The sequence below is a fragment of the Nansenia antarctica genome (assembly GCF_963989245.1).
Source record: "Nansenia antarctica genome assembly, chromosome: 13".
In the NCBI taxonomy this organism is placed as follows: Eukaryota; Metazoa; Chordata; class Actinopteri; order Argentiniformes; family Microstomatidae; genus Nansenia; species Nansenia antarctica.
Window position 1 is genome coordinate 29205726 of NC_137683.1, and position 16014 is coordinate 29221739.

Here is a 16014-nt window from a genome sequence, read left to right on the forward strand (position 1 = left end):
TTATGTAAAAAACTCAATTTTGACAAAAATGGAGATTGAACCTTATAATTCTAACGTCACGTACTGTCTACTGTCTGTTTTTAAAACACTTTTGAAGTAAATCTCCAAAAGTCTCTATCTATGTAGCCTAACATCTAACATCTGAATGTGAATCTAGTCATCTAGTCCACATTGTGCAGCGTAGGAGTGGTGGGATGCTGTACTGTTTCCTTCAGCAGCAGGGCTTGGGTGTGTTCCACCAGTCAAATTACATTCTGGTCAGCGGGCAGCTGTGGAGTCGGGTTAAGTGAATTTTAACTCAGTCTGGGCAGGGGAGTCCCCCTCTTTTACGGTCCCGTCCTCCGCTGGCTGTACTTTTCCATGGTATTAAATCATGTAATGAAATTGAGTTTATATTATTTGTGTTTGGGTTAATCACTTTGGAAAAGCTGAGGGGAACCTCAGGGAAGTATTTGTGAAAGCAAACGGCTGTAAACATGTCTGAGATAGCATGTAAAAAAAAAAGAGTTATTTATGAATGTCATTGCATTGCACACTCGATTGTAGCAGTCACACCATTTTAGACACTAGCACTGTCTGAAAGCGTGACAAAATGAGTTCTGTAATTGACCCGTGCTGCTCTGCCCGCGGTCAGGGAAGGTATACGTTTCAGGTAATTACACTTTTTATGGTTTGGGGAAAGGCAATTACGTCCTCGCCATTCATCACCCCACCTGTAGTTCTCGTTTCAAGGCCTGAGCTTTCACAGGATTAACCGTCTCAAGATCAATGGTTCACCCCCGAACCCCCGAACCCCCTCTCTCTCCATAGCAGGCCTTAATCATAGGAACATGATTCTGTTCAGAAGAGGAATGTTTTATTGTCCGTTATACAAGTGGAAATGGAAAAGTGTCTTTTTTGTGTGTGTACTGTTGGCTGGGAGCAGTGAGCACTGAAAACGGCCATTCAGTTGTCAAACGCTGGCATGTCACTGATGTGTCTCGACCAGATTTTGCCACCAGGGTTGGGTTGTAGCCACCTTAAAGGGACACGCTACCCAAAATCTAGGATTACCATGCATGCATATAATACGGATGAGGTAACTATTAGTTTCCATCGCATCACATTTGCCTCTTTAGACGCAAAGCTGAACAATTGATGCATACACCATATTAGGTGGGTGGACGTTTTTTTTATTATTGTGAATTGTGTATTAGCAGATAATAATAGTAGTAATAATAATAATAACGTTTTATTTGTACAGCACTTTTCCTGCTAACGTTGCAGCTCAAAGTGCTCCAATCATTATATAATCATCATTTAATTATTTAGTCATTTAAAGGCAATATCAAAAAGATGGGTTTTGGAGTCTTGACTTGAACATATGTGCTGAGGTTGCATCCCTAATGTAAACTGGCAGTGAAGACACAATCTGGGTGCATAAAATGAGAATGCAGCCTCACCAAATCTCTTCTTTTGTACATGTGGTACACAGAGAAAATCAGCGTCAGAAGACCTGAGAGCTCTACTGGGCTGATATGCTAGACTCCACACTTCCTTCCTTGGCTGTTAAGGATGTTTTCAAGCACATTTCTCATTCTCACGCTGTATCAACTCTGTGTGATAAAACCGCCGGTCGCTTTGTGCGTCTGGCCTGAGAGGAACGAACACACCACGGGACCGTTTTAGACGTTCTCCAGCAGCGCTGTGGTCGACAACCCTGTGGATGACCTCTCTCTCTCCTGGCCCCCGCAGACTGAGTCAAGGAAGCTGCGGAGCGATAGGCACACTCGCAGCCCTGTTGCTTTTTCCACAGTCGCACTCGGTAGTGTGCGTCAGAGCCGCAGCGCAGGGGCTCGGTGCAATCGGTGGCAGTTATTTTTTCCGCACATCACAGAGACTCTGACACGTAGCTACTAGCTAGCGCAGGCTCCTGCACGGCGGGGGCCACCACCAGCGTAATCTCATGTTCTCACTCTCTTTCTTCTTTCTCTTGTCCCGATTGGCTAATTCGTCACAGCTAGAGGAACTTTAGTTTATTCTGTGTGTACACATACAGTCTTCTACATACAGTATGTAGGTTAGCCTACACACGCAGTCTTGCGACACAGCGGGAGGGAAGGACTTGACTCTCTTGTGCGCTGTATGAGTCTTTGTTGTCAGATCTCCTTATGTTTGGGCATGTTGAAGAATGTTGGCGCTTTGCATCCTCCTCCTCTCCTCCTCTCATATTTGTCAAAGCCGCGTTGCCCCCCCCTCACCCCACCGCCCCCCACCACATCACCACCACCACCCCAACCCCTTTCCCTTCCTCATCTCAGCCTTTCATTTCCAACATGAAATCTGATCCTTTGCTCTAGGAATGCTAAGTAGGGAACACAATCCCACCAGCACCTCAACTTCTGAGAGAGATGAGAGATGTCACACGGAACATGAAGGTTCTGTGATGATTGTGCGTCGGTGTGCGTTTGAGAGAGAGAGAGTTTGTGTGTGTGTGTGTGTTTGGATTATCTATATGTTGTGGTGGTTTATGCGAGGATGTATTAGCAAATAGTTTGTTTGCATGTCTGTGAGAGAGAGAGAGAGTGTGTGTGTGTGTGTGTGTGTGTGTGTGTGCGCGCGCGTGCATTTGGATTATCTATATGTGTGTGTGTGCACGTGTTTGGATTATCTGGTGTAAATGCGAGGATGTATTAGCAAATAGTTAGTTTGCATGTCTGTGAGAGAGAATGCACTGTTGTGTGTGTGTATACCGTACAGAGCATACAACACAGTTGAAGGTGTTCCGTTCGTTCTCAGCTCGAGGTTTCCGCTCTCCCTTAACAAGCGTGTAGGATGGCTCAGCTCTCTTAGCTCGCCCGGGGGGCTGAGAGACCACCTCTGTGGGCGTGAACAGTGAGGAGGAACGGAGAGACAGAGAGGAATAGAGGGAGAAGGAAAGGGAGGGAGGGAGAGAGGGAGGGAGGGTAGAGTTGAGAGAGAGAGCGAGGGAAGGAGGGAGGGAGGGAGGGAAGGAAGGGAAGGAGGGAGGGAGGGAAGGGAAGCGGGGCACAGCAGCAGCAGCAGAGAGAGAGAGAGAGAGAGAGGGAGCGTTTGAACTCCCAGTAGCTGTCAGGATATTCGGCTCTCCTGCACGCATCTCGTTCCCTCTCCTCCCGTGCGTGTACCCTCTCACTACGGAACGTGCAGGCGGATGGACTTGTTTACACACACCGGGTGTGCGGAGCGGCGCTGAATACAAACGAACACACACACACACACGCACGCACGCACACGCAGAGCCATACATGGAGCAAACTTTAACTCTCAACTCTGTAAGTCTTCCCATTAACTCACTTTGTATCTCTCTCTCTCTCTCTCTCTCTCTCTCTCTCTGTCTCCCTCATCCTTTATCCTTTTGCCTCTCCTAGCTCACTAACTAAGCTCCTGATTAACAATGTCATCTGTAATGCTCTGGTGTGTGTCTTCTTCTTCTTTTTTGACAATTTCATTCATTATTTTGTAAGCTCGTATCTCAGTTGTTGAGGTGAGCCTCACAGCTTGTGCGGTCTGTCACAGGAATGTTTTGGTAGGCTGAGCTCTCGTGTGTGGTGGTATGACACTCTGTGCTGCTGTTGTATATACTGTAGAGATACTGTACTGTACTTGCTTCTTGTTGAATACTAGGACACAAGCTGAATTTAAATTGGGGCGTAGAGAGGGGATTTTTTTGTTTGTTATTGACTCATCAAGCGTTCATTATGAAATGTTGACTGAACTGAAGCTGTGTGGCTGCGTGGCTGTGTGGTGCTCCCTTGACAAGTGACCCATTTCAAATGAATTAGTGTTGTCATGAGGAGACAGAGAGAGAGAGAGAGAGAGATGGTGCGAACGAACGAATGGCGACGTGTTGTTGTCAAACTGTTATTTTTAGGGCAGCCCTGTAGCAGCCTGAGTTGAGGTTGAACTTGGTGGTTGGTTGGTTGCGTGCGGTTTTGCCCTGCCCATAGTTTTTTTTTCTTCTGCGCTCTGAGTGACTCACCCACCCCTAGCTTTAAGTCACTTATGTTTTTGTCTTAAAGCAGCTCTAACCACAGTGTGTCTATGTTCACTTAAAGCTATATATATCTATCTTTTAATTGTTTTTATTTAAGATGTGTCACCCTACTCGTTATGAATTCTGCTCTTAGCATATTAGACGTTGATGAATGATGTGTGTTGTGACTTATGAGCAGAAATAGTAGGTTATGTCTTAAAGCAGCTCTACCAAAGTATGTCTATGTTCACTTAAAGCTATATATATATATATATATTTTTTTTTAATGTATTTAAGATGTGACAGTGTCACCCTGTTCTTTATGAATTCTGCTCTTAGCGTATTAGATGTTGATGATGTGTTGTGACTTATGAGCAGAAATAGTAGGTTATGTCTTAAAGCAGCTCTACCAAAGTATGTCTATGTTCACTTAAAGCTATATATATATCTATCTTTTAATTTTATTATTTAAGATGTGTCACCCTATTCTGTCTGAATTCTGCTCTTAGCGTATTAAACGTTGACGACGTATGTTGTGACTTACGAGCAGAGAGACACAGTAGGTTATTAGGGGATTTAGCTTACTGTCAGGGAAGAAACCAACACGCTTTTATCTCCCTGACATCACAGGGCGAGAGCTCTCTCTGGGAGTGTGGGTGGACGCTTTCTACTCTCTCACGAATTGTATCCTTGGGCTAGAATTATGGGATGTTCAAGACCAAGCAGCCAGCCTGACATTTTCTAAATGTCTCTACCATTTTCTTGGGTTTTTCATTGCATTACATTAAGCGGCTGGCTGCTCTACCCCTTAACCCACAGACTGGAAACACAAAATCAGTGGCATGGCTGTATGGTCGGTTGGTAGCAGAGCTCAGCTGAAGCAGACTTCAGATGACGTTAGCTGATGGCGTTACTGTAGCTGCTGCTGCTGCTGCTGCTGTTGATGAACACAATGACCCCATTGACCAGATGGGACTGTGGTTGCTGAGCTTGCTGTCCTACCAAAACCATGACCACAACAAAAAAAAACCTGACCAACCGACCGAGGTCAGGGAAGCTGTTTGCTCCCACACTGTCACTGACATGACACCCGTGTGTGTGGCTGGCCGGGTGTGTTAGTGTGATTGTGCATTGTACACTGAGTGAGTGTGCACACAGCCCTAATGATGATGTCGTCATCACACCCAACACCACTTTGACATCATTCATCACCATCAAGCAGAAGTATAGCTCCGTTCTGAAAAGCAGGGTTGGATATATTGGATTAGTTGGCAACAGTGCTGTGTGTGTGTGTGTGTGTGTGTGTGTGTGTGTCCGTGTGTCCGTGTGTGTGTGTGTGTGTGTGTGTGTGTGTTTGTTGTCCAATCTATTTGGCTGTATCGGCGGACAGCCTCTCCCCAAGATAGGAAGGCTCTCAGAATGAATCACTCTCCAAGGCCGGCCACCCGCCGCCCACGTATATTTACCTTTCTTACCTTTTCATCCACATTCCTCCTCTCCAGTTACAGCAACATCTCCTGCCAACAGGGTTCTGGAAGTTTTACTCGCCAACAAAGGAGAACCGTGGAAACCAGTAACATAACTTGCGTGTTTAAATTATTACCCATGAAAACAGTTTTTTCAGGACATGGAGACACATACAGATTAGCGTTTTCTCTCTCTCCTCTTTCTGTCTCTTGACTCTCTTCCACCCTCACACACCTGTGGCTTGGATTATTGTACGGACATGTTCCATGTTGCTCTCTGACGTTGAGTAAGAGGTGTTGCTGCTGCTGTTGTCTTGTTTGAACTAGCACGGTTCCAGGGACGGTACTACAATTGTACGAGGTAGTGAGTGAACGCGGTTGGTATCTTTGGCCTTGTCTTGGCAGGAAACAATGCAGAACTGTGCCAAGGCCTTCGTCTTCGTCTTCGTAACACCAGGGAGGGAAGTCATAAACACGGGATAGAGGAGCCAGTTATTCTCCCGTGATGATATTGTTAGAGCTCGACTGGTGCTTTGCTTTGGCCATCCGAACACTAACGTTCTTTGTGTGAGGCTATTTTCTATAACTTATTGACCCATACCGAGTGGTGCTGAAATCCAGTAGGGTAGGTTTATGTGTGGTCTCTCTCTCTCCCGTCGCTTGACCTAGCAGCGTTATGTTAAGCAAAGCAGCAGCTCCCTGCATGTGCTGCAAATGTTCAGCTACGTCGTCTTGGTATTTCCAGAGACGCTGGAGGAGGTGGAAGAAAAAATGCAAATCTTGGATCAGTTTACGCTCACGTGTTCCCTGCCCCTAACCAGGGTTCCTGCGCTGGTCTTAAAAAGCCTTGAAGTCTAAAATCCAGCAATCCAATCCACAAGACCTTAAAAGGTCCCAAATTTCAGTTATTCTGTGTAAAAATGAGGTGCTAGGTCTTAAAATGTTGATCCTGGAAGGAAAAAATGACAATTCGCTTCCTTTTTTGTCTGTACGGCAGTGAAATTGCTTATTTCATCACCTCGAGGATGACAAAAAGCTATCACATGGTGTCAAAATTCTATTCAAAAAGGTCTAAAAAGGTCTTAAATTTGACTTGTTGAAACTTGTAGGAACCCTGCCTAACCATTAGGAGGTTAAAAGCAAAACTGACCGTAGTTCATCACTGATCATACACCCCTATGCAAAGCAGCATATTACAGAGATGGGTGGGTGGATGACTGGATGGATAGATAATTATATAGATGTGTAAATGTCACATATCTGGATGGAGGGAAGCGTGGGCAGAATCTGGGTGTTATATACGGTACTCACTGTATACTTTATAAGGAACACTATATTACTGGGTAGGGCCTCCCTTTGCTCTCAACAGCCTCAATTCTTGGCATTGATTCCACCAGATGTTGGAAACATTCCTTTGACACTCTGGTCCATAGTGACATGATTGCATCACGCAATTCCTGCAGATTTTTCAGGTGCACTTTCAAGCTGTGAACCTCCCGTTCTACCACATCCCAAAGGTGTTCTATTGGATTCAGATCCGGTGACTGGGGAGGCCACTGAATGTTGATGTTCATGAAACCAGTTTGAGACGACTTTTGCTTTGTGACACTTTTCATTATCATGCTGGAAGTAGCCATCAGAAGATCGTGGTACATTGTGGCCATGAAGAGATGCACATGGTCAGCAACAACAATGCATCAATTCAAGTGATGATTGACTGATATTAACAGGCCCAAAGTGTCCCCAAGAAAACATTCCCCACACCATTACACCCCCTCCACGAATGAGAAGGTGTACAGGTGCTCCTAACGAAGTGTTCAGTGAGTGCATACGAACGCCTTCTCATGCACTGAGCGTACCACAAAATAATTCCCAGTCCTACATAAACAGGAAGATTCACTTTGTCTGTGTCTGTCTGTCGGCTGGTCAGTTTCCCTCCAGAAACGTCTATTTTTGCCCCTCTGAGAGCCACCCTGAACTTGTCCCCGTGCCAAATACCCACGAGGACCAGACGACATCCACATCCCGGCCTTCGCCTGAGGGGGGGGGCCTGTCTTAAACAAAATCCCCCCCCCCCTCCCCCCCCCCCTTCCCTCCCTGGCTCCTCCAGCCAGATCAGGTTCCCAGTTTTGACCAGAACCAGACAGAATCTCAAGGTTGGGGGAATTGAAAGTTGACGCTCAGGAACTGTGAGGAAGTGTGAGTGAAGAACGTGACTCTGTGTGACTTTTCTATTCAGTGCCAGCGTGTATGTACCATCTGCAACACACTAAAAAAGCTTCAACCTTACGCCTCACAAGGCCTCTCTCTCTCATCATACAACAAAAAGCATGCAAGCGTTGCAAGATTTTCAAAACACTTTCTTTCGCATACTACTACTACACTCTCTCTGTGTAGTGAGGTTATTTCGGGGAAAATGGGTAAGGGCTCTAATTAGGAGTGTCAGGTTACAGATAGTCTGTCTGGAAGGAAAGGGTGGAGGAAATGGGAGGAGGGTGTGTCGTGTGTCTTATGTGGCTAACGCTGCACACCCTCGAGGCTTATGGGAGTGGAGCCTATCCATCATAATCAATGAGAACGAGGGGGGTGGGGGGGGGGGTCACATTAGTCTTGTGTGGACTGATGGGTCTTCTTCATGCCTCTCAATTGATTCTATTATGACACAATATTTCCTTTATTTAGCCTTTATGACGTCACAAACAGTAGGTCTGTTTCGAGAATTCTATGCAACGAAATTCTATTTCTTTCTAAATCTGTTCTCACACACTGTTCACTCTTTGAGGCACAGTACTGATGTAAGCATTCTAGAATAGCTGTAGAATTCCAGTGTGTGTTATGCCCTCCGGATGGCGTTAGGTCACTTTATCTGTTAAGATTCAGGCAGTTTCTAAAATGCCATTACGTCCGCCTGTGCCAAAGCAATGGTCGTTTCCGACTGTAGCCCGGGGCTTCACATCTCTGCCCCAGAGAGAAGCAGGGGGGCGTCAGGGGTGAGAAAGTTGCGGCTGTGTCTCAGGAGGTAGAGCCGCCGTCTAATGATCGCACGGTCGGCAGATCGGCGGTTCGAGCCCCGGCTGGCCACATGTCGAAGAAGTGTCCTTGGGCAAGACACTGAACCCCAAATTTGCTCCCAGTGTACGGGCCGGCACCTTGCATGGTAGCTTGCCGCCATTGGTGTGTGAATGGGTGTGTGAATGGGTGAATGAGAGGCCGTTGTAAAGCGCTTTGGATAAAGGCGCTATATAAGTGCAGTCCATTTACCATTTACTATTTGAATGCATCATAAGGCCAGTGGAGTGATTTCATCCCCATCTGCTGTGTCTGTAGCAGCTCCTGACAGCATTAAGGAAGAGTCACTGTAATTAGCCCAGATCACGGAGATTAAGAGATTAAACATGACGTGACAATGGTGATCATCTTCATGCAAATCAACAACAACTTTAAATGACAATTAACAGACGTTAACAGAAGTTTCTTGAAGGTGAGATTACACACCAAAAGCTGAATGACCACAGTGGTTCTAATAGTTCCGTATTTGAGCGATTGACGATTCTGATTTTAGGTTAGGGATTTAATTAATAGCCAAGACATCAGGTATCTCTTGTGAGATTATCTTTTAAACGGATTAAGAGGATCTACAACAACAACATCTTGTTTTAGCAACAGACCGAATGGATCACTAGTACTACTACATCCGCCTGGCAGCAGACTTGTAAGAGAAATGATCACCAAGGTTGTTTCACTTTGATCCTCTTCTGTAGGAGTATGAGCGCTGCTGCTGCTGTGTCTTTGAAGTAGATTTAGAACGGCACTACTAGTCGTGTTCAAATGATTTACTATCTATTCTATCCCGTTCCTGTTACCCAATTACTGTGAGCACACAGTCAGATCCCCGGCTGATCTATCTTACTTTCCACTTTGGAGTGGGAAAAATGTTTTTATGCTCTACGCTTTAAGCGAACACAAGGTTGTCTCTCTGCGGTGTTGTCTTTTAGTCGTGTCTTGACAGAGGAGCCTCTCTCTTCTCCTGGCTCAGATCAAGGGGATGAGGGGGAAACTGTCTCTTCCATCTTATCAGTTGCCTCACCCTCGCCCCGCCTCCCTCCCTCTAAAGGAAGTCACTTCCAAGGCTTCTCTTGATGTTGTTTTTGGGCATAGTTTTGTAGTCTGCCATAGATAGCTGCCTGGCAGAGATTTGTTGTGTTTTTTTTTCCTGTTTCAATTTGGATTTTGGCTTTGTGTAGAACTTGATCTGTGAGTCTCTAGTTCCCATTGACATTGCGGAGTTCAGAAGAGGGGACTGATAGGAACTCTCTCTGTGCACGAATGAGAAATAAATTAAATAGAATCATTATTGTCCATTAGCTATTGGAAAAAGAAAAAAAATCGGGCCACCCATGTTAGAGAAAAACAGAGTGGGCTGAAAGCTGAAAGCAATCTGCACGCAGATCCAGGAGATTGCCAGAGAGCCAGCGAGCAGCGCTGTGACTGAGACAAAGTGTGATGCCAGAAAGATTTCTAAACTTTTTCTTTTTCTGTGTTTCTGTTTCATTTATGGGGAGTTAAACTGCCCACTGCCAAGAACCACTCAAATAGTTGACATGGTTATTTTCATGCGAATCCCACCATTTGTTTTCTTAGTTACAGAAATTTCCCCATCGCTTTTGGATTTGTACGGATAGGATTTGGCATTAGTTGCCGAGTTATGATGTATTATGTATTTTGCTGAATGGCATACATACTCTGATGAAGAATAATTAACTTTTCAGTTCGAAATAGAGGGGGGTTTAAACAAATGCTAGGCCTAAATCTAATTGAAAAATCATATGTTTTCAATTTAATAGTCACTTATAGTCCTCTTCTTTCTCAAGCAATAGCCTAACAGTAACAGTACAGCAGTGTGTCTGGAAACAAAAGAATAGGAAAGAAGCCAATGTGGTTTCGGGACATTTCTGGGGCTGTAATGTTTCATTTCATCTGAATCCCCTCACGAACACTGACTGTGGCGAAAAAAAGGAGGCTGTGTGTGTTGCCGTGGGGTTGCCGTAGCAACAGAGCCGGAGTAAGGGAATGGAACTCCCCCCCATCCCTCCCTCCCTCCCTCCCTCACCCCCATCCCTCCCTCCCCTGTCTGTTCGTCCGGTACCTTTCGTCAAATTTCTCCCTGACTTGTACAGACATGGTTGCCGTTGCGTTTGGGGTGGGGTGTGTTCAGGTATGTGCTCACACACATTATCTGTCTGCCTGTTTGAGCGTCTACCCAGAGTTAGTAGAACAATGAGTCTCAAAAAGAGACTTTCCTTCAAGAAATCCTGGTACTTCAACACAGTAAGTAAACTCTGAAAACTCTTTTGTGTGGTGCGGTGAAGGACTCTTTGTGTTAAGTCAGCTGTTTTAGTCATTAGCCTACCCTCTCCCTCTCTCTCTCTCTCGCTCCTCTCCTCTCTCCTCTCGGCTCCTCTCTCTCCCTCTCTCTTCTCTCTCCCACTCAAAACAGCTGTGGTCTGACTAGCATATCTCTCTCTACCAGTGGGGGAATCACCTCACCATCGCAGCAACAACGTTTTGTTTCTACAGTTGTGGGACGGAGACTGCTCCAACTTGTCTGTGTAAGGGTATAGGCATTCTCTCGCTGACCATACTTACTGATATAATTGACAGAATGCATTTTCAAAGCCAGTCCTGGTGACATGAGCAAGCCTAAACATGTCAAAGTGTGATGTGATGTGACCTGGCATACCGGTAGTTGTTAGTACTTTGTTGTTCAGCTGGTCGGAGGTCAGTCTGTCTGTCTGGTGTTTAACAGAAAGAATATATGTATAATATGTAAAAAAAAACCTGTTGGCTCAGAATGCTCACAGACATCTTCTTTGTCTTTAGTTTTTAGTCTTGTCATGATGGTGATTTATTGATAGATGTGCTGATCATAACTGATAACCGAACTCATAATCTTGGCTGTCACGGTTCTCTTCCTTATCCTTTCTTTGTTTTGGGGGGGATGTTTGTCTCTACTTCTAAGTTAATCCCTTCATCAATAATCCCTTCAGCTCTTTTGCTATCTCAGTTTTCAAGTAACAACAAACTTAGCTTCAGTAAATAACACTGAATCACTGTTTCTCAATTGGAGGGGGGTTGAAAGGGACCTGTTGGTGGGTTGCAGGAGGGAGTCCCCCTCCAGATGTGTGTGTAAAGACTAGGGTTACATGGCTAGATGTCACTAGTAGTTCAGTCCATTTGGCGGGTCACATGACACTTCTAACGGCTTGTTCTTAAAGTCACACCGCTTGAGAGGTTTGGGAAGTGCAGCCCTAAACAACAAAAGTCTTCTCTGCGTGTGTGCGTGTGTGTGTGTGTGTGTGTGTGTGTGTGTACTCCAGTGGTGTTTGTGTGTGTGACACACACACACACACAAACATCACCGGAGCCATGTGGACAGAGCTTGTTGTTGTCCATTCGTCGTCACATGAGGTGTGAACAGAGGAAGAGAGCAGAGGGGCAGTTTAGACAAGAGGAGGAGGTGGGCAGCCGTCATTTGAGCTCTTCACAGGGGACACACACACACACGCTCACACACTCACACACACACACACACACACACACACACACACACCCTCATTTGATCTCTTCACAGGGGACCCAGTGGTAAGGAAGCAGTAACGAGCTGGAAAACAAAAACACACAGAGGTGTGTGTGTGTGTGTGTGTGTGTGTGTGTGTGTGTGTGTGTGTGTGTGTGTGTGTGTGTGTGTGTGTGTGGTCTAACTGTGCCATCAACACCACGTAGAGCTAGGAACTATCAGGAAACCCCTAGGGTTCCTGGGATAGACGGAGGTTGTATCACATATCACAGGGCAGCATACATCACTAGAGACAGACCTTCTTGACATTGTCTACATCTTCCAGACTAAACTTCAGGAAGCTTTACATGATGTATGACAAGCTGACATGATGTCTGACAGGACCTGACATGATGTGTCATACCCACTGTCACACATAGCTTTCCTGTAACACATAGTAGTGATTTAGGAGGCTAGGTATTTTTCGTTGGCCAATACCGGCGTGTGTCATGATGAGATAATAATATCTGGGGATGAGTCGGTCATGAATGAAAGACAACAGTCCGTCATCACATACTGTAGAAACAGGATACAGACGCTGACTCACTGTGTCTCTCCCTTTTATTGGAATACAACACTACACAATTTGCTGAGGTAATAATCACAAGACTACCCTACCCTGTCGTATATAATGTCATGGTTTTTAGAATAAAACTGCAACTAATTTCATTCATTCAACACTAAGTGTGTCCCGAGATGTTGATGTGTCTGTGTAGTACAAAATGAAACATGGTTGGTGGTGGTGGTAGAATGTGTATTTAAGGGTTGTGGTTTAAGTCGTTTTTAGCTACGAGAGCATATATTCAACCTACAGGCCTTTCCAGTAGGCGTTCTCTTTTATTCTGTTCCCTTCTGTTTTCTATTTATGCTTCACCCCCCCTCCCCCCCCCCCCCCCCCCTCACTTTACTGTATGGCTGGTGGCTAGCTCCCTACCATTAAAGAGAAGGCTTTAGGACTAGCTCTTTGGGGCCAGCTCTTTGGGGCCAGCTCTTTGGGGCCAGCTCTTTGGGGCTAGCTCTTTGGGGCCAGCTCTTTGGGGCCAGCTCTTTGGGGCCAGCTCTTTGGGGCCAGCTCTTTGGAGCTAGCTCTTTGGGGCTAGCTCTTTGGGGCTAGCTCCCAAGAGGAGGCTTCAGGGCTAGCTCTTTAAGGCTAGCTCTCTACCACTGAAGAGACTGCTTTAGGGCTAGCTCTTTAGGGCTAGCTTTTTAGGGCTAGCTCCCCACCACAGAAGAGGAGCTCTTTAGGGCCTTGGGTTGTGTGGGGTGGGTGGGTTCAGTAGCCCAGTGGTCATAAATAGAAGAGAAAAGGTTTGTGGTTCAGGGCCAACATCTGGTAGCCTCTCTGAGGGGTGGGGGGGGGGGGGGAAGCCCCTGCTGCAGCGTTTACATGTGGTCACTCCCAAAACGGAACGGACCGCTGCAGCACACATGACCGTGGTGGCGTGGTCCCTGCCCTCCGTTGACCATAAAACACCAACCCACTGACTGACTGACTGAGAGAGAGAGAGAGAGAGAGAGCATAGGCATGGGGGGGACTGGTACAGAATAATGTCTCTTCCTCCTTTTCCACGACTGATAGATCAACAAAGGATTGTTATTAGAGATACCAGACCGTGAATGCCGAAATAGCTCGATTCTCTCAGAGCTGAAAATAGATCCGTTTAGATATAAATGATTAACTTGCATCAACATGCACTCTTTTCTTGACATTGTACGCTCGGGAAATTATGCATAACCATTTCTTAGATGATGATGATGGTGATTTAACTGTGTAATGACTAGGCTGATCATATGTTTCTATGAAAAAAAGCCTCGTATGAGCATCGAGGCTTTACTGGAGAGATCTGATGATAATATTCCATTATATTTTCTTTGCTCCCCCACTTGAGGAGCTTATTGTAATACAAATTCAGAGCCCAGATTAGCCCAGACGTTAGCCTGGCTAGAGGTGTCTTGTCTAGACATATATCTGCTGGCACATTCACACTTTGAAGTGGCGGCTCAACAGCTTGTCTCCAAACATCCCCTCTGTTCAGGTGATCTGTCAAACACACTGATTTTAAAAGACTGTGTTCTTGGACAAATCTCTAAGATGCTGATCCTCTCATGTGAATATTTACCCTAACCCTGTATTGCAGTGTTAAATCTGGGGCTGGTTGCATAAAGACAGACTCAGTCTTAGACTTAGATGTCACTTTAAGTCAGTAAAAAATGTCTATGCAACAGGCAGTCTTAATTAGACTGGTCTAACCTGAGAATATAAGACTAGTCTAAGGCTTAGATCAGTCTTAATCTATCTTTATGCAACCGGCCCCTGTGTCGCATGGCTTTACTAACTTACTTTCCCTTAACTTAACTTAACCTTTTTTCAAGCAATGTCTTAAAATTGTCTGTCAAGTAAATATATGTATGTAGGGGTGATCCATAAAATCAAGCATGGGTTGTATGGAATATAGATCACATTCAGATTATAAATGTCAGCAATGTATCGTGAGCTTAGAATGATAAGGTTCTATCTCCGTCTAGGGCAGTTCAGAGATATTGAGCGTCAAAGTTTTTTTTACATTCCATTATGTTTCGTGAGATGGAACCTTTGTATTTTATGAATTACTAACTCAAAAATGTCAACATTTAAAAAAAAATAACACCACACAGGCATTAATAAACACCTAAAGGATCAGATTATGTAAAATACTCAATTTAGACAAAAATGGAGATAGAACCTTATAATTATAACGTCACGAAATACAGCAATGTATGACATGCCAGCACTTTGACTGAGGCTATCTGAGGCAATCTGAGGGTGCTTCTCTAAATGAGCTTTCACTCAGTGACCTTTACAACCCTATAAACCACTCATCCCCTGAATTAACATGTGAACAGAGGCCCATTACTGCTGGCCAAGGCCTCTTAACGAGGTCCCTCTTGATTAGTTGTGATCCTCTCGACACCAGTGAGAGGCAACGTGCGGCTTCTTGGCCCTATTGTGTGACTGTGTCTGTGTGTGTGTGTGTGTGTGTGTGTGTGTGTGTGTGTGTGTGTGTGTGTGTCTGGGCGTGTTTGTGTGGTTCCAAGGTCTGTGGTAAGTGGTAAGTTTGTGTGTCTGTGTGAGTGTGTGTGTGTGTGTGTCTGTGAGCCTGTGTCTGTGTGTGTGTGTCTGTGAGCCTGTGTCTGTGTGTCTCTCTGTGTGTGTGTGTGTGTGTGTGTGTGTCTGTGCGCGTGTGTGTCTGTGTGGTAAGGGGGTGAGCCCAGATTCTGAGGTGTGAACAGCTGTGTGTGTGTGGAAAGTCCACGGGTCCTCCCACATCCACATTAATGACCCTTTAGAAAACACAGCCCCAGAGCCCCTCCCCTTCCAGTAGCACACACACACACTCACACACACACACACACACCCAGAGAGGCTGATGGGATGTCTGGAGAGTCCCTGTTGGCTCAGGCTGCAGCTCCTTGTGTGGTAGCGGGAGGTCATGAGGGCAGCTTCTCACTCATGTCTCTCTTTGTTGTCTTCCAGTCCGCAGCGTCCTCAGATGGTGGTGAGTACGACCTCTTTACTCCTCCCTTTACCTCTCCCTACAACCTCTTTACTTCTCATTCTCTCTTTACCTCTCCCTACAACCTCTTTACCTCTCCCTTTCTTAAAACATTCACTGTATCTGTATGATACCACTTTAATACACTTTGATGACTGCTCCTGTATGTGTGTAATGAGCAACATCACTGATTTAGATGGTGGTGAGTACAACCTCTTTACTTCTCCCTTTACCTCTCCCTTCTTTCCTTTAAAACATTCACTCTATCTGTACGATAACACTTTAATACACTTTGTTTGTTACTGCACCTGTATGTAGCCTAATAAGCAACATCACTGATTTAAATGGGCCTTAAATTGAGTTTGACTTGAAAACAGTTGCCTGGGCAAATTGGGCCAATCATTA

The 16014-nt window shown here is 45.4% G+C and overlaps 1 protein-coding gene across 1 annotated transcript in view; it reads left to right on the top strand.

Annotated features, from left to right (window-relative positions):
* Nucleotides 1-16014, top strand: part of rgs12a (regulator of G protein signaling 12a) — a gene marked incomplete at both ends in the record, with an annotated part of 49134 nt that overhangs the window by 8847 nt on the left and 24273 nt on the right. The window contains one exon of the mRNA XM_080544178.1: nt 15591-15612. Coding sequence (XP_080400304.1) covers nt 15591-15612 — 22 coding nt within the window. The remainder of the gene's footprint in view (nt 1-15590; nt 15613-16014) is intronic.